Source organism: Cardiocondyla obscurior, linkage group LG01 (assembly GCF_019399895.1).
Source record: "Cardiocondyla obscurior isolate alpha-2009 linkage group LG01, Cobs3.1, whole genome shotgun sequence".
NCBI lineage: Eukaryota > Metazoa > Arthropoda > Insecta > Hymenoptera > Formicidae > Cardiocondyla > Cardiocondyla obscurior.
In genome coordinates, this window is record NC_091864.1 from 13,538,109 (window position 1) to 13,562,020 (window position 23,912).

The window sequence follows — 23,912 nt, forward strand, 5'->3', positions numbered from 1 at the left end:
AGACAAGAAACGGAAGCGCACTACCGGGGTGACTGGACAATGAATCGCATATCGCGTCCCTCGGGGAAGGGGAAGGAGCGGAGGCGACGAGAGAATCTGCGGAGAGTTTTACGCGAAGCAGCGATCCCGAATTAACCTGTTTCACGAGACGCGAACAGCATCTCGATACCCCAGCGGCGGTATTCGCGGAAAAGCGACGCGGAGAATACGATCGCGGGAGAAATTAGGCGATTGCCGCGACGCGAGAACGACGAGGGAGGGACGGCTGAACGAGGCGAGGGATACAAAGCGTGAACGCGGCATCGAGAGGCTCGTCGTCGCCACGCCACGTTAGCACGCGCTCGCGCGCGCACGACGGAGCTGCGCGAAGCAAGCGGCAAGTTGCACGCGCACTGCGCACCCGCCGTCGCTGTCGATCGGCTGAGAGTCGAATCGGGAAGGCGTGAGAAAGAAAGAGATAGAGACAGAGAAGAAAAAAAGATGCGACAGGCACCGGAATCATGGGTACTCACCATCATCTTATAGTTGATCTTCCGCGCGGCCACGTTTTCCATTCTCACAGACATGGTCGCGAATCCGATGTAGCCGTTGCCGTAGTAAGCGGTGGAATCCGTCACGTCGCTGTGTGGGAGGAATGGGGTGCACAACTAGCCGCTGGTGACGACGACAATAACAATAACAAAATAACGCCGGCGCGACGCTGCGCAGCCTAAAAACCACCGTCGTCAGCCGTCGCCGCCGGTCGCTTTCGCGCCGCCACTCTGGTTCCTTCACCTCCCCCTCCTCCTGCGCCGCCTTCTTCCTTTTCACCTCCCGCACAGCCGCCGCCGCTTCCTCCGCCTCTTCCTCCTCTGCCGCTGGCGCTTCCTCGGCCGTTCCTTCGTACGTCCTCGTCCGCTGCCGCGGCCGACGACGTCGTCACTTGCTGCACTGCAACACCGCGCGACGAGTTTCCTCGCTCACCGGCGACACTGATGGGACAACTGAGCAGACAGAGAAAGAACCACACTGTAGCGCGCTCGCACGACACGACACGAGACGAGACGAGACGAGACGAAACGAGACGAGACGACACGACACGGCGCGACACGGCGCGACGCGGCGCGACGCGACGCGACGCAACGCAACGCAACGCGGTATGCACGCACGCACGAACGACGGACGGCGGACGGATCACTGGATGTGAATTCTCGCGCACTCTCTCCCGGTAGAAACCGGAGTAAAACGGAGGGCAGAAAGAGAGAGACGGAGGAAAGGGTACGTGCGTGAGGCCGGCGACGTAATGTAAGAATACCGGGCGAGACGCTGCCGCCTCGCGGCGTGCAGCAACGAGGGATAGCCCAATGGCGGCGTAGGAGGGGACGGAAGGGGGGGGGTGGAGGGACCGATCGCACCGCGCCGCGTACTTGTAATTTTAACGGGTCAGCCGTCCTCGTCGCGAAATCCGACGTGATGATAAATCACTTTGCGCCGTCGACCTGGGGGAGACGGGTGACGCGAGGAGTAAAATAAAAGAGAGAGGAAGAGAGGGCAACCTCCGCGAGAAAGAACGAACGTGTGCACGGTTAGAAACGAGGAAGAATGCGGGAAGAGGGAGGGGTGGAGGGAGATAGAGCATACGTTGGCAATTCTGTGAGTGCGCGGAGGAAGAAGCGGGACGGGAGAGAAAAGGAAGAGAGAAAGAGAGATACGGGGATATACGAAAGAGAGAAAGAGAAAGAGCGAGCGAGAGAGGCCGCTGCCGATCCGATGGCGATGCGAGCGACGGATGTCAAGAGGGTGTGTCGTGATCGTACGGAGCGAACTTTTCACCTTTGCTGCTTCACTTTTTTTTTTTTTTTTATCGCTATTAAATTGCCGCACGGAGCACACCGGCAGCCGGTGCACGGTCGGCCTGACGATCGATCGTCGTGCTACACTCTCGCGGTACCTTTTTTCCCCGTGGCTCGACAACACCGCCGATTTCCTTCTCGTTATCTTTAAACACGCGTATCGAGCGAGCGATGAACGGGCGTCAAACGGACGGGACGGACGGACGGACGGACGGACAAATGAACGAGCGAGCAAGCAAGTGAGCCAGCGTACGAATGCACGCGCGCCACGCATGCACGCATTGCACGTACTTGAGGGGGGTTTTCCCCGGAGAGAAGAAACGGAGAACGGAAAGAGATAGAAAAAAAACGCACGCCGTCGTGCCGCAAAACAACCACGGAACCTGCACCCAAGAGTGCAGAAACGAAGCCGCGACCACGCCGTCCGTTTGCTAGCTTCGGGCGCGTTGCCGTTGCCGACGTCGCTGCCGCCCGGCCGCCACTGTCGCCGAGCACCGAAGGCGGCGTCGGCAACCAAGCTGTCTCGGAATCGGTGGCACGACGATATCTTTCTCTGTCGCAGAGCTTCGGCGGGCCGTCTCTCTCGCGTATCGCTCGCTCGCTCTCGACGCCGACGTCGTTGTCGCTAGCCGCCGCCGTTAGCAACGATCTTATCCCTCACTCGACTGAACCGGCCGTACCGAACATGCATACACACGCGCGCACATACACAACGGCCGGTCCTTCTTTTCCGACAATCACCTCCGTCGCTTCCTTGTAGAGCCTCCTCTGATGATCTCGGCTCCGTCGTTCACCTCGTTTTTCCCGCGCGGTTTCTCCACAGGGCCCACGTAATCACTTCTCGCCTCTTCCCACGACGGAACGGGCGCCCCTCGTTTTCCACTATCTCCAACGGTCGTACGAATTACACCGCGCTGGCCTCGCGGGGTGAGCACACGCACGCATGCACGCACGATACACACACACTTACGGGCTTTTTTTTCTTCCTCCTTTTTTTTAATTTTACGGCGCGTTATTACAAAAATAGAGCTTGCGTGTGAGAGCGTGTAAGTGTACAGAGCGTGTGAGCGTCTTTTTTCTTGTCCCCTTCTTCCTCTCTGTGTGTGTTTCCCTTAAATAAGATTAAATGTACAATTGGTTAATTGTTAACTATAGGAAACATTTAGTGTGTGTGTTGTCTTGTAGGTAGAGACTAAGCTACTGCCCGGCGAGGTGCGCCCATCTTGCCCGAAACTGACCGTGGCCGCCGACGGGCGGCGTCACCGTCGCCCGCCACTGAACGCCGAGGGGCTCCGGCGGCCGCGCCCGTCTGCACGACCGCCACTCAACACACGCGCGCAATTTCACGTCGCTCGGCGCGGTTGCGGGGGCGCGAGCGAGACGGACCTAGCGACAGCGTCGTCAGCGCGACGAGAACAGCTAAACCCGGCGCACGTTGGACGAGACGCGCGAAGAAAGGGGCGCGCAAACCTCCACATTTCCACGGTTGGCAGTCGTGCAAAACGCGTCGAGCGCCGCGACGACGGCGGGCAGCTGGAGGGGGAAAGATGCGGCGACCGTGCGGGATGAGGAAGGAGCTGGTGCGAGAAGGGCAGGGGAGTAAGAGAACATTCATTACGTTCCTCTGTGGGTAAGTTCTATCAAATTTTATCCCAAAACGGATCGCTTTCGGCTCGCAACGAGAGGCCCCGATGCCCCGTCGTTTGTCTGTTGGGAAAAAATTAACTGAAAAATCCAGGAGAAAAGTAGAGATGAAAAGTAGCTTTAACGATACGGGTGATCGGGTACGTCAAGTGCCGCGCGTTGAAAGTCTTGAGTGGACGGTAGCACGTAGTTGATAATTAGAAGTCAGGAAATAAAGCTGCGAAGTGAAAACGTAAAGAAAGCCAGGTAGAAGGGGAACGGAGGAGCGAGAAAGAGAGAGGAACGTCGAAGAGGGTTGGGTGGTGGCGCGTACGCTCACCCCCGCTCGTCCATTCACTGTAGCCGAGCAAAGATCGAACCGCGTGTTTAGTCTGCTCGCTCGTATGTAAAAAAAAAAATAAAATTAAAAAAATGAAAAAAAACCTATTTCGAAATGGATGGGTATCGATAACGTCCATTAATATGATGACAAATGCGGAAACAGTCCCCGAGAAATAGGAATTTTTTTTGTAAACTTTCCTCGACAAAGGACGATTTGTTTGACTCATGATTTTAATCTTTCTAGCCAAGTTTACCTGATTTTCGTGCCACGGACATTCGTACACGTTTACTCGTCGTGTAAAGTCCGTTTCACTAGAGAGTTTCCGGAATTTGCAGCCGGCTACCTGAAATGGACGAGAGTCGTCGGGAGAGAGCGAGACGAAGCGCGAAGAGACACGGAGCGAGGAACGAAGAGAGCGAGAGGAAGAAGCCGGCCCTCGCGCTCTCTTTCCGCAGACCGAAGGATCGATTGTTCCGGTCCTCTCGCAGTCTCCGCAGGGGTGCTTCGGAGCGAGATTTTGTACCGAGCCAATAGAAACTCGCATCGCCGTTGTTTCTGTTCTTTCAATTGCGAGAACTCTGTAACGTGAGTATTAAAAGACCTCTAATACGATTATTTTTCCACTAATGAGGAAAAAAAATTCAGTTTCAGGGAGAAGAATGCGGGGAAAGAGAATTCGGTGCTTTTTGTCGTGTGCCAAAATAACAGAAACTCAGGTAAAATAATTAGAACTGAAAAATGAAAGCCGTAACACGACTAATAATCATTCCGTTCTCATTGAAATAATTAAATGCTTAATATTTTGCGCGTTTTAATACGCTATGCGCATTCGAAAATGCACGCGCGTACGAGTAATAATTCAGCTATCGCTCATTTCATCTTCGAAATGCGAGCGTTAATTAAAAGCGCGAATATGTCAAAGTCGAAATGGCCATTTTGACGCGCGTTTATTACTATAGCTCCAAAAGAGAGGTAATTGAGGATGATGAATAATATTCCAAACCCAGTTTGCCGGACATTTGTACATGTTAGCGACACGTCGCGTGCGAGAGGAGAAATCGCATTTATCAGATGACAAGGGCGGTTTCCTTCTCAATCTCCCTTCTCTCCATATGCGCCTCCGTTTCTCCTTCCTCCCCCTCGGCCCTGCAGTTCTCGCTTCCTCTCCCTGCTGATTCCTTTCTCTCTCTTTCTCTCGCCTCCTCTTCGTATGCGAAGTTCCTTCGCACCTTGGTCGCGGAGCGTGAGCGCGTTTATCGATCGATCGCAGAACGACCTCGCTCACGTCTCCTACTCCTCCTGGAGGTCAGGAGTCGGCGGGCTGGATTTTCCCTCCCGCCCGTCCTGCCGCGCGATTTTCTCTTCTTTTCCTCGCGACGCGATGCGACGCAACGCGACTCGGTGCGGACAGCATCCGCCGCCGCGACGCCCCGCGCTCTTTGCCGGTCGTCGACTCGCCTCGTGCGCGTCTCATTGACGAGCCGGGTGCCACGCGAGTGAAATAATCGATGCGCAATTGTCGCGGAGAGATAGGACTCGCACTTTTATCCCGGCTATTTAGATCTCGACGAAAAATCGAAAAGACGAATAATCTTTTATTCATAGGTACCTCTTTTTATATGACAGAGACTAGGCTTACGTGAAATGCATTAAATTAATAAATTTTGTTCATGTCCTTAAAAAGCGACTGCATTTCGGACATTCCATCGTGCCGAAGCTTGTATTTACAGTTGCATATCAGAGGAACTCGACCGAGACTAGTTTTCAAATGGATCTCTAGAAATCAATCGGATACTCGTGGTATTCACAGCTGTGATAGCGATTCTGCCGGCTCAATCTCGGGACAGCCTTGAAGTTTATTTTACATGATTCAATAATCAATTCTCGCAATGTGTGTCTTGACGTCGTTCGAAAAAAAGAGCATGTCGCATGCTCATCAGAACCGTAATCGCAAATCTAAAAGTTCATAGAAAATTTTATCGATCGGTTTAAGTAAAAATCTAACTACACGCCGGGGGCTCGAGAATATAAAAAAAATTTTTTATTCCAAAACACCTGATGAAGAAAGACTCGCTGTTCGCCATGCGTGGTGTGTCACCACGCGGTCGTTCGCCACTCACGAGAGTCCGTCATCGAGGACGCCTGGCGTCGTTGTCGCCTTAGTCATCGGAGAGTGTCCCGTCCATTTAAAATCTCGCTGGATTCGTTAACCGCCGCCGCCTTCGCCGGGAAACACTAACGAAAGCCGGCTGTCAGCTTTGACCGATGTCTTTTTTTCGCATCCCTGTCTTTATATTCCCCCTTGCCTCTTTCTTCCACCCTCTCCGTCTCTTCCTCGTGATCATGAACGCACACAGTCCCACGCATCACGCACAAGGTCAAGGTTGTTAGCCTCTATTCCTCCTCCGCGATCTTTTACGAATGCAACTTGCTTCGCTCTTTCTTACGTATTTTAATTAATACGCTCTCGCGATAATGTTAGTTATATTTTTAAGTTTAGTCGCAAAACCAGAAATCGCCTGCTCTGCGCCTAGCAGATTCACGTTAAGTTAACTTTAAGCGGATTACCGCGTAGTTCGGACAAGCATATTAGCGTTTCTCAACTTACCCGGATAATTGGAGCCTTTTAATGTTAGCGTAAATCAACGTTTTATATTGAACTGTAAATATCGATACTATCAGTAGTTAACTGACATATGGAGTTATTTGTCACGTATTAATATCAATTTTTTATAACGTATTGCAGGATTTGGAAAAAGAGGCCAAAGGCTGATAATCCAGTTTGATAAACGCGCGAAACTGAGTGAAACCTTTGCGTATAGAACGACCGCAGCGACTCAAGATCGGCCTGAGATGAGAGCGAGCAGCACTTGGGACATTCCGTTGCTGCCACTCGTGCGAACAGGTTTCCGAGCGATTGGAAAAAAGAAAACGGTGAAAAAAAAAAAGGTAGGACGAAAGACGCGGGATGGAGAAAAAGGAAGCGACGCGTGATGCGGCGAAGCTAAACAGAGTCATTCGCGGCGGATCGTTTGATGTGAATAACGAAAATCGCCGGACCAGGTTGAGCGTCCACCCTTATTACCGAGAATCCCCAAGAACGGGGGAGTCGAAGTCCCGATATCGTTTCCAGCGGGTTCGATTTTCAGATATGAGAAAGTGCACTCCGCGCAGCCGCGAATAAACTCTGAGATTTTCGTTTATTTCTGTTGAATCAATTTCTCGATATCACTTATTATATTTCTCTATTACCTAATTAATTTGTAAATTAATCTATTTATTCGGCGATTTAAATTCTGACACAGAAGTCCTTTTCACGTTGAGATCACAGATGATAAAGTCCATTTGCTTATTTATTTAATTTTCTTCTTTTGTAAAAAAAAAAAAAAAAAAAAAAAAATAATAATTTAATGCACTTGTCTCTATTTGCGAGAAGTTAATTTAGCTGACTTTCAAACCGTTTCGCGTGAGTATCGCTAAAGTACAGTTTCGGATTATCATCGAGTCCTAATTAAAGGACGGGTTCGGTGGGTGTTCTCCGGAAAATTTTGCGAGTCACACCGAAATTCTCTCAAGAAGGGAGGGAACAGCCGGGTCAACCGGAAGTCAAGGCCACGCGGTCAATCGCCCTGTGATCCGTCGCCGTTATAAATAGATACCGGGCGACCTGGTATCTCTGCGTATCTGCATTCTGTATATCGCGTGTTCGAGTGTCTTGTAAGTATGCCTCGCGAATGTCATCATTTCCCCCTCCCTCCCGGAGGAACATCTTGAAAACGTATCAACCTGCCTATGTCGCTTCCTTTTTTACTTACGTGAGCAAGAGAAAAAAAAAGCGCAGCCCCGGGTGACACCGAGGACTGTGAAATTTACCGACTCTAAGGGTACAAGTTCGGTGCTATTATACCTATCGAAAAAAACCCTTGACACAACCCGCATGGTCGGATCACAGACCGGAACCACGATACAATAATAATGTCAAGAGTGGGTTGTCTCCGCCACTTAAAAATTGCATTTTTTTGGTTTTTTTTTTTTTTTTGTCTGTCGAGCAAGCCTTTTTTAAAGCTGTTAACTAATTAATTGTAAATACGTAAAACTGATGGAAATATCGTGAGAAATCCGGAATGCATCTTCAGCGCAATCTTCGCACGTGTTATATTGATCGGCGACTGTTGCAGCGTGTTCGAAATGTCGCGAAAATGCCTCCATTAGCGTAATTAATCGGCGGAGAGAGATACATGTCGCGTGGCCGCGTTCCGCATTTGTTTTTTAACAATTATTCGCGGCCAACCCTTTCAATTTTGTCCGCCTCCCCGCCGTCATCCCTTTCATTCGACAAAGCTTGCGCGTGAAATTTACCTGGTAATTTGCATACCATTAAAGCGACCGCGTCGGTTCACCACACGACGGTAGAGTTTGACACTGCACAGAGTGGTGCGGGAAGGTATCGGCCGATTCAATCATCTTAATTATCCGCATTATTTTCCGCTCTATTTACGTCGTTTATTTGATGGTGGCTTGAGAATCGGTACAACGAGAGGAAAATGTGACGTCGCTTCCATACAAAAACACCCCGACGCAATTGCATCTCGATCAGGTCGGAGTCGACTGAATATTAAATTCTTTTATATTAATAAATCTCTATTTTTCGACATATTCTGCGTCCTTTTTCCAGACGCGGAATTTACAATACGAATACTTCTTCCAGTGCTTGAATCCAAGAAATTTGTGACGCAATGTCGTACAATTTCTTTTTTTATTTATCTTTTTGTACTAGCATGCATTCCAGGGCGAATATATTTCGCGTTAGTACAAGAGAGTATTTGAAAAATGTCACGTCGCTATGATTCGTACTGTTTTATGTACTTCGCAAAGGCCGAACCGCTTAATATATATCGCGCTCTGAAACGATCCGACCACGGTCGACTGTTATCCGCTCTTTATTTTCGCATTTGTTGATACGTTATCGTCGGGACGGTCAAGCCGATGCGCGCCATTACGGACTCGCGTTTTTGTCTTTTGGGGAAAGTGGTGGTCGATATCCGCGTCCGGTATTCCGAGGCGTCTCTCACCCTCAGTTGCAGGCACCACGGTGGTACCCCCCAAAGATCGTTCGGGCAATGACCTCGAGATTATATATTCCGCCGGTGTGCGCGGGGTGGTGGGCCGCAGAAGGGGGCTCATGCCCTCCGAATTCGCTCGTGGATTCGCACGGCGCGAATCAGCTCCGACGTAACAAGAGCCGCAATTCTTTCTTCTTCGAAAATTATTCGACACTTTCTGATATAAATATCCGCGATAGAGCCGCGCGGAAATATTTCGCGTAAAAACCTGCCTCGAGGTTCCGAAATATAATTTGGTTATTCTGAGCGCGAGAAATATCGGGTATAATTCTAGAATTCAATCGATAAACGACAACGAATATTGCGCTAGAATATGATACACGTAACGTTCAGGTAATACATATTAGTTTTACAATAAAATAAAATCACACGTATAAATCTAAATTATTTTAGAATATATTTAAAAAAAATCGTGTTGAAAAGCGGCTGTTAACGCTATTCCCGTTTTTATTTTTATTTATTAAGCAAAATTCGAGTTTATCTATCTAACAATCTATTCGCAACAAACTAACGTGCTTGCCTTTTTTTTTTTCAGCCTCGAATCTGTGGAAGGTACAGAGCCAAGGTGAGAACAATGGCAGGAGTAAAATACGTTTGAAATTTTCGAAGATGCGTCTCTCAATGCAGGTGGTGCATTATCCGTGTCTCGGAAAGGTTCTCCCGCTCGCAGCAGACCGAAGGGAGAGAGCCGAGCGCAAAGGGACGAAAGGACGAGGGCGGAGGGCGGAGGGTAGAGAAGTCGGGGCCGGAGAGAGGACGGAGGGACAAAGAGAGGAAGAGAGAAAGAGGATCCGCGCACTTCGTCGGGGTGGTTGCCCTCGTCTGCGCTTTGTGGGAAATGGCCGCTCAATAACGCGTAGGTCCTCCTCGTCCGTCCCTCCTCGCCCTGCCTCGACGAGGCAAGGGCCGATGCCCCAAAAGACAGGCGTCGAACCAACCCTTGTCCTACCCGTCCCGCCATCCCCTCGGAAAGGTCAAACCTTGCCCTTCCTCCCCGTTCCTCCTTCGGTTGCGAAGCCCTGCGGGTCGCAGGGACAAAGGAGTGCAGGATGACGATTGGCCAAGAATCTAAAAAGCGTCGCGAGTAAAACTCCTGCAGATTGCAGCGAAAATCGCTTGAGGAGGTAGCCCTGGTCTTTCGAAAAAGTATCCGAGACTGCAGCGTCTGAAAGAAGATTTGTAAGGAAGTGGCCCGACGGTTGCATCCACGTTGAACTTGTCCTAGGTCAAATATCAACTAAACGTGCACGCAGGTATTGATCCGTAACATTAGGTTTTGGGAGCCGTTAAATCTGCGTACAATAAATGTAGGTTTTACATACTTTTTTAAATAACGAAAGCATTTTTTAATATTTCAGACGTAAACATCAAGAAGTATTCAGTCAATCTCAAAAGAATTGAATGTGTCAAGTGGTGCAGCCTCTCAGCAGCAAGTTTCACAAAGCGCACAGTTTACTACAGTTGGAAGTTGTACAACAGCAAACGATCAAAATTCTCAGAGAAGAATCGCTTAACTTCGATCTTTAATCGTAATTCGTCGTTAATCAAAGCATAATCTCGACCAAATTCAGCAGTTTCCTTCTAGATCCAATATTTAAATTTCGCGATTTTCCAAGCTGAAATGTGCGAGATCGTCTAGTATGCGGCGGAGAAGCGAGGGCTTTCCCGTTTTTTTTTTTTTTTTTAATTTTTTATTTTTTATATATTTTTTTATTTCTCCGCCCTTTTTTCGTCTCCGATGAGAGTTTGCCGAGCGAGATCGATGAGCGCGCTAACCCGTCGCGCGCGAAAACACGGGATAGGGCGCGGCGGAGGGTGGTAGTCAGGCAAAAGGGAGGAGAAAGGAGGAGGGAAAGGGAAAGGGAAACGGATCGCGGTGTGTATCGATCTCGCCCCTAGGGACTCGCGGTAGGATTAGGACGTCACGGTAGCCACCCACGACGAGGCACAGGAGCGGCGCGAGGACTCGTGGCCCTTGGTAACCGGTTGCCAGGAATCGCGCGCGAGCGCGTCGTTCTCCTCTTCTCGTCTACTCGTCTCTCCCGTCGCTCCTGTTTTCGCCTCTCGCCGCGCCGAAGGGCTAACGGAAAAGCGTCCCCGCGTACGAGTCAGCGATCGCGATTTGCTCTCGCACGCGAGCTGGACGAAACGAGCGGTGGAAAGAAGTATACGCGAATGAAAGAAAAGCCGGGACTTTATATTGTAAATGAGTTGGAAAAATGTTAGAGAAAATCGACGGGACAAGATGAGAAAAGCTTTGATCAAGATTAGAAACTTTACTCTAAACATGCGAAATTAATTTCTAATATTAGCCTTTTATAGTTACTTGTTTTCAAGCGCAATTGAAAGCGTAAAATCAGAGCTTTCCGTATAATACGCGATTCTTTTTTCCTCCCCTATTCGTCCGAGGGATGGGGTCTATTTAATTCGAATACAATTCGTCTACGTCTTGTCAGCGGCAGCTTCTTCACTAATCCGATTGGTACCCTCGAAATCGATTTATCCAAAAATAGTCTCGCTCGAGCGGGATATCGTATTTAGAAACCTGACAGACCAGATGGGGATATCGGATTAGCCTCTTCGAGGTAAACGCGAGATTCTCGCGTGTCGCTAGCCCCCCGAAAAACATTACCAAAACGTAACGAGAAACATCCGTTTCTGGACACCTCGCGTTGTTCCAGCAGGCGCGCTCAGTTGTTTGCTCGGAAAGCGACCCTTCGCGACTTCGAAGCCCGCGCGTATCATGTTTATCTATGAGAAAATGCATCTGCGTGGTGAAAAAGACGCCGGTTAAAACAAGAGAAGCGGATCCGAAGCAGAGCGGGCCGCGAGATTCGCTCCTGCGCGACACCAAGCATCCGGTGACGCAACTCGCGCCACCCCCGCGACTCTCCACCCTCGTGCGTCGCGTCACACCCATCCCGCGTTTCCGCATACCTCGCGCGCATACCCTCAACCTAACCTATATCACTTTCCTTAGGTCGTTGATCCTGCGGCCGCGCGCGCGATCGAACGCACGCGGCGTCGCGTATTTTCGCGGGCACGCCGAATAGAGCAATTGGATCCATATTATTTCATCAGTTTCATGGTAGCGAGCTGAAAAAAAAATTAGAGATAAAGCACGGAAATTTTCCAGAAAACGAAAAATGCCATTGTTATCTTAATTCGCTTGATCTCGTCGGCGTTACTTTATTGTAGAGCAAGTGGCTCTGCTTTTTAATCAGTTTTACGTTACAAACTTTCACGATTCTTTCTTTTCCGCTAAAAATCTTTAAAAGAACGCTTATTTAATTTTAAACTTCTGTCTCTAATAATATAAATTCCGCCACGATATTTTGAAAGTAAAATGCAATGAAATAACCGGAAGGTAAAATTAAGTATCTCTAAAGTATAATTGAATTCATAACGATAATTACTTTCGCTTGAATGTAGCGAATTAACGGCAGCAAAAATGTGCGAGAAAAAACTCGAAAGTGAGGCCTAAACTTTACAAAGTGGTCGGAAAATCCACGGCTCGTGAAAAACAGAAGTTTAATTTCGGCTCGATGGGACGTTTATACATATATATATATTATATATATAAATATATATATATCTAATAAAATCGATACAAAAATTACGTCGATAATATCTTACGTTTACTTTGAACTTTATATTTCACCGTTTCGTTCTCGGCTATGGTATGAAAGCAGGAGCTCTTTCGCGGGAGATAAAGAGAAACGGTTAAAGATTTTCAGCATTTTGCATGGTCATAGCCGACGGAGATTCATCTCTCGGTGTGCAAAGGGCATGCCGAAGATGCCTTTTTCAAGGCTCGTCTACAATAGCTGTAAAAATAAGGCTGTAAGATGCGGTTGCAAGAGTTTATTCTCGGTGTAGCACAGGCTGTAACGAAATGAATTATTTTTCAAGGCGTAAGAAATGAAAATAATTCATTTCGTTATAGCCTATGCTACACCGAGAATAAGCTCTTGCAACCGCATTTTACAGCCTTACAGGGTTATTCTTACTGCCATTGTAGACGAGCCTTTAGGAAACATTCGTTCTCGTACTTCCAGGCATACTCGGTGACCTCGGAATTGCGCCGGACCTTGTGCGCGACCGCGTAGTTTCGCCAGCGCGTGTTCGAAGATGGCCGAGATGACGACAACCGTTGATCTCGACCATCCAGAATCGCCGGAGAGACCGCAGTTTGGCACGCGGTATTTGTACAACTACGAGAATGTTTTCGACCACAATACATGGTACGCGCGTGACACCCGGACTCGAACGTGGGTCCGACCTAACCTCAAAATAAATGCACTTGTAAAAAGTTAACAGAAATCGAATAGACACATGCGTTAATTTCGAGGATATTACGACTGGTTTTCCAACGCGTACAAATTCCCACAGTTCTATTCTGTTTGGAAAATACTTATTTATATAGTTGTTGATGGGTTTTATCTGTTCCTTTTTTGCATGACAGCTTAACCTAAAAACTGACCTTTGGAGTTGGCTAGATTTTTGTAATATTATTTTGACGTTGTTTAATACAGCATAAATAATATATTATGGTTTAATATAATAAAATATTATTTGTTGCATAATTTTTTACTTTTTTTCTTTGTTGAATTTTTCTTACATGTTCTATTTTGTATTTAAAGTAAAAATTTAATGTTTATTTTCTTTGCATTCAATGTATCCATTACTCTAATAGTTTGCTTAATTATTAAATATTTGCTGTTTTAATAGGGATGATATTACATGGACTGAGGAAGAGAAAAAGAATGCCCAACAAAAGGTGATTGAGAATTCTGTGGTTACTATGTCACCTGAGCAACTTTCGAAATATGAGATTGATGCTAATAAATATTGGGATAAATTTTATGGAATACATAAAAATGGGTATGTGTAATTTAATAAAATTATTATTATATATATATTTTTTTTTTGTTAAACTGTTTAACATGTTAGGTAACATTATCTGTCTGTAAATATATTTATTTCATAAATCAGAATAAGCTCTGATCTAATACACATATGTTGCTTTAGGTTTTTTAAAAACAGACATTGGTTACTGACAGAATTCCCAGAATTAGCTCCCAATACTATAAAACAGGATGTGTTCAGACCTATGAGAGCTGCTTTGCCAGACCAAGATAAAAGCCATGGAGATAAGCACATAAAAATTCTTAAATTACCATGTGAAGACAATTGTAGAATATTGGAAATAGGATGTGGTGTAGGAAACACTGTAATTCCTATACTTACGTATAATACAGACCCAAACTTGTTTGTATATTGTTGTGATTTTTCAGAAAAAGCTATCAACTTGTTGCAACAAGATCCTGCTTATAATGTAGATAGGTACAGGGATTTAAAAAATTTATTTAAATTTATTTAATATTGCGTGTAGTAAATTATAATAAATTTGCAATTACAAATAATTTATAAATTGATTGTCCGTTTTAGGTGTAAAGCATTTGTCCTAGATGTAAGTCAGGAAACATGGACGACTCCTTTCGAACCTGAAAGTTTAGATATCGTTGTTCTTATATTTGTATTATCCGCTATTCATCCCGATAAGTAAGTTTTATGTTATTAATATATTTATTTAAACAAATTTTATATTACAGAAAAAATTTTAAGTCATTTAGAAATAAATTACGAAGAGTTAGCGAATTATAAAATTATGCGAGAAGAAAAGACAAAAAATTAATATATTTCTTGATTATAGAATGCAACATGTTGTGAAGCAAATATATAGATATTTGAAACCAGGTGGGATAGTTCTATTTCGTGATTATGGCAGATACGATTTAACACAATTAAGATATAAAAAAGGTAACTGCCTTGGAGAAAATTTTTATGTTCGTGGAGACGGTACCAGAGTATACTTTTTTTCACGAGGTATGCAAACTTTTTTGAAATGTTAATATATTTTAAGGCTGTAGAATTATTTCTTTAATATTCATTTGCTATTTTAAAAAAATCATTGGGATCAAATCGAACTTTATGCTATTGGTTTTTCAGCAACGCCGATTGTTCTCTCGTTTAGTACATTTTGTGCCGCGAGAGTAAATGTTAGTTTGTTTTTTATTTTGTATGTTTTAATTACCATTACGAATCTGTGACCGATAGATTTCTATAATATGACCACGTAAATTGACTCTTATTACTTCCTCGAATTCACCACCATCGATGATTGTGGCGTCGCGTTTTGGGATTTCCATGAAACTAAACGAGAATTTAAACTTACCGTCAACGCTGCGCGACAAATTAAAATTTTGTTTGAGAAAATTAAAACAAAAGTGACGAGCGCAAAATGCGCGCTTCGTAATATTTAGTGTATTAAAATATCAATTTTTTCAGAGGACATTAGAACATTGTTTACCGGTAACGGTTTCACTGAAGAACAAAACTTCATGGACAGAAGGCTGCAAATTAACAGAAGTAGACAATTAAGAATGAATAGAGTATGGGTGCAGGCAAAATATCAAAAGCCGTATTAGAAATTATTAATACAAATATCGCTCAGAGTTTTTTAAACATAAATCCTTAAGTCTAATAAATGAAGTTTATTGTTAACATTATGTAATGTTGCAATGAAATAAAGACTTCTTTTCCCGCCAATCGAAGGTGAAATGCAGAACATGGATTCTATACAAGTTGTAATAATAACACAACAGTGTAATATTAAAATAATTTAATTGTACATTTCGACAATTAGATTTTGACAAACCTATACATATCTGCTGTCATTTGCAGTCGTAGCAACGTTGTTCCTTTTTTAAAATTAAAATATAACTGTCAGAATCCATGAACAACGAAAACTATATCATAACCAACTTGTGGTTGATTCACAGATATTATTTACACTTACATAATTATCACATTGGTTCAAAAGCTTTGTCATCTATTCATTAGTTTCATTAAAATAAAAGATGGAATTTTCAATGGTGTTTGAAGAAAGATTTTCAATTTTGCGAAACATTTTCAATTAATAAAAATAAAACTTTAAATCTAAAGTTTTAATTTTATTTGATGACCAAGCTTTGGCGCCAATCCAATATTAATTTCTAATATTATATATCAGAAATATATTCGCAATGATTTGTTAAAATAGATATTGACCGAAAATGGTCTACTTAAAAACGCCACGTCAGGTGAACTATACTATTTAAAAAATATGGCGAACATGAAGGATTTCATTTAATTTCACGCAAATTCGTTATAACGGTATGAAAATAATGTGGTGGAGGTGCGGAGGATAAAAACGCTAGTATGCGTAAACATGTATACGTTAATTAAATGGTTATTATGCATGAGTGAGCTTACCTTAAGTATTAAAAAAGAGAATAAGTGTAAGTTATGTGTACTTAGCGCCCACTGTTGTGTCCGCAACATGAAATTCAGAGTTTCAGACTTAATTTATTCAGAATTACTGCTTCGGCAGGTGAACTCGTTTTTGCATAATTTGCCTCGTACATCAGAAGCAAAACACCACATTTAACTTTGAACAATTTTCAAACTTTGCGCTGAATTATATCCTCCTAGACCGACCAACCAGACATTCTACAAAAAGAAACAGAAAAGATAAATTTTCATACCTCTTATTCTCCGTATGTTTAAAGTTTTTCTCTCGCTAAATACTCTAATGCTTCTCTTTAAAATCACTGGCCGTTGTTGGTCGATGTCATCGTTTTAATAAGAGAAGGCCGAATATGTTTTTGCGAATCTTAGCTTTTTACAAATGCGTAAAAATGATTCTCATATTCTACGTAATACAATACAACAATTGACGTAACCATGCGACAATTGAAAAAGATTATTCTTCGTACTTGTCTACGGTATGACTATAGAATTCACCTTGAAATGATAACTCCTACCATAGAGTTCGATTCGTCGTAATACAATAACGTTCGAAGTTATTGAATCACATCTCACGCTTATTGTTCTCGATGACTATAGATAGTGGACAATATGGATACCGTCAATTTGAGGTCTATCTCATGTAACATGACAATGCTGAATATTTACGGATAAAATAATGCTTGCAAAAGACAATTCAATGAGTAAAAAGTATTTTAGATCTTTCAATTAAAATTTTTAAGTTTGTAAAAGATATTTATATATAAGATTATATATATAAATTTAAGTATAAGTTTAAAAGATCCATTTAATAGTAGGTTTAGGCAATAATTTTTTTAGATTTACATTAAAAATTTTTAAACTTTTAACATATATAAAATATATAAAACGTAAACTTTGTCTCGTTTCTTGTATTAAATTTGTGGAATTAATATTTTAAAAATATTACTATGACTATTATAGTTATAGCGGTAACATACAGAATATTTCAGAAATAAACGACCAAACATTGGAAAATCTTCTATTCTTAAGAATGAGAAAGTTATACGGTTATGTATGCAGAATTTTTTTTTTTTTTTTTTTCTGAATTATGGATATTTTATCTTTATAGTTTTCATCTGTGATAGAATATTGCGAGAACGTCGAAAGGACATAAAAATGTAATTTTAAAGTGAATCTCGTTCTTCTTTTTACTTTAAGAGATATGTGTCGCAGGTGAAACGCTCGGCATCGATGCTGCATATGGAACGTATCATCTGTGATAACGTTAGACTAGCACGTCTCTCTTGTTTGGTAGCTTATTTCCGACGCATCCTATTTTCTAGTCACGGCCTAGAGTATTACGTCATCTGGTGTCGCGAAGGTCCTGATGCGAATAAACAAGCGTCACGAGGAATGATCGATTGATCTATCGTCGCTGGGATGCGATAACGGAGAAGACTGGGAAAATACGACAAGGGCGATTAATTCACGACACGACATTCGCCATCGTGTGAGACCGAGTTTACTTTGAAAGTACAAGGGGGGTGATTTCCGCCTACGGAAATCCTAAATCGATGTGACTTAGGATAGTAGTCGGTTACGTGTCGCTCGCGCCTACGAGAATCACGTGGGGTCACGCGATTGGGGGTGTGCTGGAAGCAGCCTCCTCGTTGCTGTTCTCGATCGGCCTGTGCGATAAATGGTACTGCCGCGCCTTTTCCTCCCAGTGTTTTTCGCCAGCTAACACCCTGAAATTAAATGTACATTAATCGAACAGTTCTAATGATAATAACGTAACAGTAGGAATAAAAATCTATTTGCCTGGAGCTTGTATCGTCGAACAACCACTTTCGCTTTTGCAAAGAACGTTTTAGCGATATTTCGAAATTATAACATGTTACAGAACACTCCCTGAATGAATAATCGATATAGATATTTTTGATTAATTGAATTCAAAGGCTCAACTGTAATATTCATATGATTTGTATCCTTACACAATACGCTCAAATCATTTCGTCCTATTTCGGTTTAATTCTGGCTGACTGTATACACCGTTTGAATATAGATCACTCGTGAGCAATACTGCACGTAACAACTGTAACAGCCATGTAGCGTAACAAATGGGCACGTACCGTCTGGTGTTGTCGCTAACTAAACTGTCCGGTGCGCCATAAACGGGTGGATTCGCGTAAGGATCGTAGCCGAGCACAGAGAGCATCGGCGCGATGTCCGCCATCTCCCTCACCACGTCCTCGGGAATGTTGCCGACCCACTTGGTCAGCGCCGCCAGATTTACAGGCTTTATGATTTGGTCCGACGACCTCTCGACCCTGTCGTCGAACGTGATTTCAACGTTAATATCGTGAAACGTCATTGTGCACGCGCGCACGTTCTAATAATTTCGTTACGTATTATTTTAGCAGAATGACACTTCCACCGTTATTGTAAATATTATCTCGGTAAAAAGTATTACACTCATCGGCAATGTGAAAGAAAAATTAATTTCTTGTATTATAATACCATTCTCGCATTAATTATAAAGCATTATTATATCACCGTGTTATTATTAATACGAGAAGCAGCGTTTTGTCGCGTTACATTATCACGTTATTGTGTCAGTTCAGGATTAATATTGTATCATAACGCGTGACTTTAACATATGCGCCGGCGGTACATGCGCCGCGCTCGATTTCTGGAATACTGTTAGATCTAAATGCGCTGCTATTTCCACCGTTCTTCTCTCTTACTTGCTCAGAGGCACTCCGCCAGGTTTGTTAATGAATTCCTCGTGATGCATGACGGACTCATTCCACGGCACGTCCAGATAGTTTAATATCTTCTTCATCCATTGACGCGGATGCAGCACCAGCTGTTCATAAGGGACCATCAAACATCTCTCGGGTCCTAATTCCTTGCATTGGCCGTACATTACAGAAATTGCGTGATTCCACCTAATGAGAGACTGCCGGTAAGACGATAAGTCAAATCCCGTTATGGTGACCTATGAAAAGAATTTACGTCACTAAGAGAATCATATCTTTTGCATTATATGTATAAGTACATTCAGAAAAAAAGGGTAACGTGACATATACGATACGACGTGTACGGATTATAAAGATCAAGAATATTAAAAATGAGAAAAAAACATTGCAAAGATGATTAATGAAAAAGCTCCTCAACTTAAAAAAATATATATAGTCAGCAATTTTGTTTAAAACGTGACTCGATAGAGGAATGACATAACTGTCGCGAATAACTGAATATATTTTTTAGAAAAAAAAAAAAAAAAAAAAAGAAGCGTGACGTTACGCGAAGCTTTTTTTTTACCTTCCTGGATATGATGGAATGCACCGTCGCGCGTCCGTCGCGTACCATGAATATAAATTTTGCGTTCGGGAAGAGCTCGAGGATGTACGAGCCCATCTTCAGCGTGAGTGGATCCTTGTTGCACAACCTCGGTGCGGGCTCGGCATGTCGCGCTATTATTTCCAAGCAGAATGCCGCTATCGCGCTGTCGATCACCTAAAAAAAAGTGGTATACTCTCAATATCTTAAGCTTCGTAAAGTTCTCCCCTTTGTTCCAAAGGGCGAGACACCGCTCTCCTCCCTTCGATCCTCGCACGCGCAAATTTTAATGTTAAGTATTCACGAGAGATGAGAGTTTGGACAAGTTATCGCCGACCTCTTACATCAGCTCCGTAGACCAACACGCGGCCCGGCTTTACACAGATTCGCACGGACGGCAAACTTTATAATTTCACGTCGCGGTGATATAATTATTCAAACTACGTATGCAAATTTTTAAAGCCTTCACTTAGTTTCAGCGGAAAGAGATGAGCATTTAAATACCGAGCAAGCGTCCGAATAAATATGCCGCGGGAACTTTTGCGGAGTGCTCCTCGTCTTGTTTTCCAAGTGCGGATGAAGAGAAGTGTACCGCTTTCGATAAAATAGAGGGGGAAGGGAGAAAAACGCCGGAAACTTTTTCCTACCGCGAATTTTTTCGCGATACTTAAATTATTCAGATCCGCCGCCCCATCCCCTCCTCGCGCTGAAATAAATTCTCCTCTGTGCTCTTCAGAACGCGAACTTACCTCTTTCGAGATCCCCGCCTCGGTGAGCCGTACGTTTTCCTTCTCGGATTTGGACCAGTGCATCTTCATCTGGAGAATCCGAGGTATTACTCTGGTTTCTTGACCGCACCTTGAACAAACACCGCGGAAATAAGATTCTCAGTTCAAGATTACTTCAACCGATTCCCGATTCGCCACAGATTTCGGCTCGAAGCTCTACTTTTGCGATACGTGTACGTATTTTAATTTAATGTTGCCGCGCGCATATAGAATATACATATACGTAGAAATAGCGATCCGCTGTGGAAAATTAAATCCGGGTCAACGCATATTTACAAGTGTTGACGTGTGTGCAATAATATAATTATCCGCTCTTCACTTTTGACGCTTTTCCACTTTAATGAAATTAAATTATAGTTTTTATTAAATTTATTTAATGTAGCGAATATCAATTGAGATGACGATTCCACTTACCTCACGTCAGGATGCGCGTCGAGCATGGCACGCATTAGGGTTGTACCCGATCGTGGTACACCGCCGATGAAAATAAGCGGCATATTACGGTCGTACGTGTACGTCTTGCGATCAAACGGCCCGATGACGAATTTCTGTCCGGCAAAAAGTAAAGATTAAAAATTGAAAATATTAACGAAACAATATCTTACGTCTGCTTTCAACAATCTATTCGCAATGCCGAAGTAATATTACGCATGATAACTTTACGTAAGAGTTAAAATATTGTATAAGCGTTTACAACATATTTTTAGGAACTTACCTATGTCAGAGTACAAAAAAAAAAAAAATAAATGTTATAAAAAACGTTTCACGAGCGAATCGACGTGAGTTACCGTCTAAAGCGAGCTCCAACGTTAGTGAATTCTATTCTTTGTGCGGGTCTTCGAAATAGACTATTGAAGAGTAGTTTAGTGAAAATTCGCGACCCCTTTTCACGGCTTGGTGAACTTTTAACATTGAATACCTCCGCACGGCATACATGTTTGGACTAAAACGTGACTCAAAATTAAATGAAAAGTGGGAAAATCTGTCATTTATTCGCATGGAGATTAATTTCACGGAGAGCATTTTATGTTTTATGCCGTTCAGAATTTGGAGGACCATCGATAATCCAATTTGTACCAAAAAAAAAAAAAAAAAACAAGTTTCACGCTCGGCCAGTTCAGCTCGCTATCTTGCGACATAACTGATACAAGCGACGTACTTAGAAACACTTTTTACAAGTTACGCTCATAAGTAAGTGGGATATAAACTCTTGCTCGTCGTTTTCGTTCCGGCATTTTACCGTAACTACCTTAACGCAATTAAAGTAAGTCTGCAAGAAAATTAATAAAAGCGCCTGCAAGTCGACGGGCAGGTAGCGGAAGTAGATCGGGAAAGGCGCGGAGAGTTAGCCTGGAAGTTAGACACGTCGTCGTGTATCGACTTCGCCGGTGAAGGCAAGTTTGTCGAACTATTCTTCAGGAACGTCGGACATCCCTTTCTCTACGCTCAGCAGCGGCAGTTTGGCGTTGATTAAGGCCAAGACGAAGCTTCAGGAGTTGCAGGCTGCCTGCCCGCTAATACGTGGCCTGACGGTTTATTAAGTTCGTATACATATATATACATATATATATATATATTTCTTTTTTTCTCTAATTTGTCAGCTGCAGAATAAAACAAGATGCGAATCTAACGAGTCCTATTTTTTTCCCTTTTCTTCTTAAACGTAAACGTTTTGTACGTTGTCTCTTTAACGATTTTCTTAACAAAGCAAACTGGCTGGTGCAAATCTTAATTTATTTCGGGCGAACCTAAGTAATACAGATGTTTGCGCTTAAACATATGTATTCCACTCAGCGTCGGAGTTAATAAAGTACCTTCAGCGTCACGTAGGAAAGGCCGGGCAATGTTTTGAGACGGTCCAAAATCAACAACAAAGTTTCTCGTTAAGAAATACTTGGGGAAAACTAATGATGGAAATTATAAGAGCGCCGAGGAGAGACCGGGACGTTTATCGAGTTGAGAAAAAGTTCCCGGGCAACATCTCAGCTGCTATTTCAATAGAAAGATTGTACTTTTAACAGCGGAGAAATATCGAGACGGAATAAATGTATAAGAAGACGCGTAGAAGGATTCAATTTCGCGGGGTGAAGAGATAACGTTTAATTTAAACGTAAAGTATGTATATTCGAATTTAAACGAGCTCCCCGTGAGCGAACCTCATTGTCGAGTCCGCGTAACATATATCGCTCGATTGGCAAACCCGGTCGAATTCGATATTTGCGCGGAAACGAAGCTTTTAACAACTGGACGCAATTAATACTTTGACAGCCATTAATTGCCGATTAATAATGTGGAAACCTTGCCGCACCAGCCGCGATAATACACTATACTAGTATTATATTATCGCTATTATTATTCCGATTAATTATTATTGTTATTATCGCGTCGGGGAGACGGAACGGAGAAACGAGGGACCCGAGGGAGCGAAAATGAAGGGCTTCGGCAAAGTAAATAATTAAAATTTCTCGCTTAAATAGAGAGGATAATTTCTGACGGAAATGGTTACGTCACGATATATATTTCCATTCAATTGTATACGTTTAATATTTCCCGATTGGTTTGTTCACTCGCGAAAACGTCTCGCGCCCATTATCTTTATCGGGAAGGGGTTGGCTGGCGATTTTTATTAGACGGAGATAGGCTTTTTTTTCTTTACCTCCTTGCTGACCATCACGGCCGTGGGCATGTTCCTGGTAGAGCCGCAAATGATGCCCAGCTGATAAAGAGCGAAGAGAAGGAAAAGGCCCACCAGGCAGGCGATGGGCCCTTTTCGGCCGCCGCGGCTCGACAGCAACATATCGCCCCCGTCCCACTAAAAGCCGCCTCTCACCAGGTTCTCCGTCAACAGTCTCCGTCAACTACCTCATTGTATCTGCAATGAAAATAAAATCTCTCTTAATTCGCTTCTTAGTCGTCCGGCCTTTTAATCCCTCTTACTCCACGGCACCGGGGCTTGCTTACCTCGGACGTTTAAAGCACCAAAAAGTTTGTGCGATTTCCACGGAGATGCAAGATTAAAAATTTTATTCTCGCCGGCCGCCGATAATCTCAGGGAAAGTACGAATGCAGTTCTTCTCCCCCTGGTCCCAGGGCGTAATAAGTTAATCTCCAATCGTTTACGGGATTTTAAGAGAGAAACTCTTTATGCGATACTTACGGAGCGCGGCGATCTTTATCGAACGCGAAAGTTGCGCCTTTATTTTCTCGCGTCATTAATTCCGGCGTATTTTTGGGATTAATTTGAATTTAAAACTGGATAATTAATCAAGAATTCACCCGCTATTAAACGGCGATCCTGACGCGGTCGTTAATCCGGCTCGCAAAGAATTAATCGTTCGTCTCCGCTCTTAAAGAAAGAAGATTATCCGTTCTAGATAAAAATCGGATCGAGACAGTGGAATAATGTGACGCGGGGAAGTTTCAATATTCGAAATTCACTTATCCCATCGACATCTCCGCGTAAAACACATACCTCGCTTTACCGCGGGCTCTTCTCGCAGCCCTTTTCTTTCTCCCCGAGCCACTT

General features: G+C 43.7%; 3 protein-coding genes across 8 annotated transcripts in view; 1 reads left to right on the forward strand and 2 right to left on the reverse strand.

Annotated features, from left to right (window-relative positions):
* The window catches only part of Shep (alan shepard), a 31,241-nt gene extending 28,200 nt beyond the window's left edge, over positions 1–3,041 (reverse strand). For 2 of the 4 annotated variants that reach the window (XM_070662330.1, XM_070662322.1), the window contains exons 1-2: positions 2,574–3,041; positions 513–983 (exon numbers count right to left, since the gene is read on the reverse strand). In XM_070662330.1, the coding sequence (XP_070518431.1) occupies positions 513–566 (54 nt within the window). In that variant the 5' untranslated portion in view covers positions 567–983; positions 2,574–3,041. The remainder of the gene's footprint in view (positions 1–512; positions 984–2,573) is intronic. The other 2 variants (XM_070662340.1, XM_070662350.1) reach the window with 2 other exon arrangements.
* Positions 3,042–12,954: 9,913 nt separating this feature from the next.
* Mettl2 (methyltransferase-like protein) lies at positions 12,955–15,533 on the forward strand. Of its 2 annotated transcripts, none has more exons than XM_070659365.1 (6): positions 12,955–13,165; positions 13,653–13,805; positions 13,953–14,267; positions 14,373–14,486; positions 14,638–14,810; positions 15,273–15,533. In XM_070659365.1, exons 1-6 carry the CDS (start codon positions 13,053–13,055, stop codon positions 15,410–15,412), a joined length of 1,008 nt encoding a protein of 335 aa, XP_070515466.1. In that variant the 5' UTR covers positions 12,955–13,052; the 3' UTR covers positions 15,413–15,533. The 2 variants fall into 2 exon arrangements, with proteins under 2 accessions (XP_070515466.1, XP_070515473.1); XM_070659372.1 differs by lacking the exon at positions 12,955–13,165 and adding an exon at positions 13,192–13,426.
* A 58-nt stretch (positions 15,534–15,591) lies between these two features.
* Tpst (tyrosylprotein sulfotransferase) overlaps positions 15,592–23,912 on the reverse strand; it is a 71,090-nt gene continuing 62,769 nt past the window's right edge. For both annotated transcript variants that reach the window (XM_070659352.1, XM_070659347.1), the window contains 7 exons: positions 23,043–23,258; positions 20,801–20,934; positions 20,348–20,456; positions 19,581–19,775; positions 19,001–19,254; positions 18,386–18,583; positions 15,592–18,001 (listed from right to left, as the gene is read on the reverse strand). In XM_070659352.1, the coding sequence (XP_070515453.1) occupies positions 17,887–18,001; positions 18,386–18,583; positions 19,001–19,254; positions 19,581–19,775; positions 20,348–20,456; positions 20,801–20,934; positions 23,043–23,183 (1,146 nt within the window). In that variant the 5' untranslated portion in view covers positions 23,184–23,258 and the 3' untranslated portion in view covers positions 15,592–17,886. The remainder of the gene's footprint in view (positions 18,002–18,385; positions 18,584–19,000; positions 19,255–19,580; positions 19,776–20,347; positions 20,457–20,800; positions 20,935–23,042; positions 23,259–23,912) is intronic.

Coding starts and splice junctions, on each gene's coding strand:
- Mettl2 (XM_070659365.1), top strand. CDS start 13,053: ATGGCCGAGATGACGACAACCGTTGATCTCGACCATCCAGAATCGCCG. Junction 13,166..13,652: donor GTTTTCGACCACAATACATG/GTACGCGCGTGA, acceptor CTGTTTTAATAG/GGATGATATTACATGGACTG. Junction 14,268..14,372: donor CCTGCTTATAATGTAGATAG/GTACAGGGATTT, acceptor TGTCCGTTTTAG/GTGTAAAGCATTTGTCCTAG.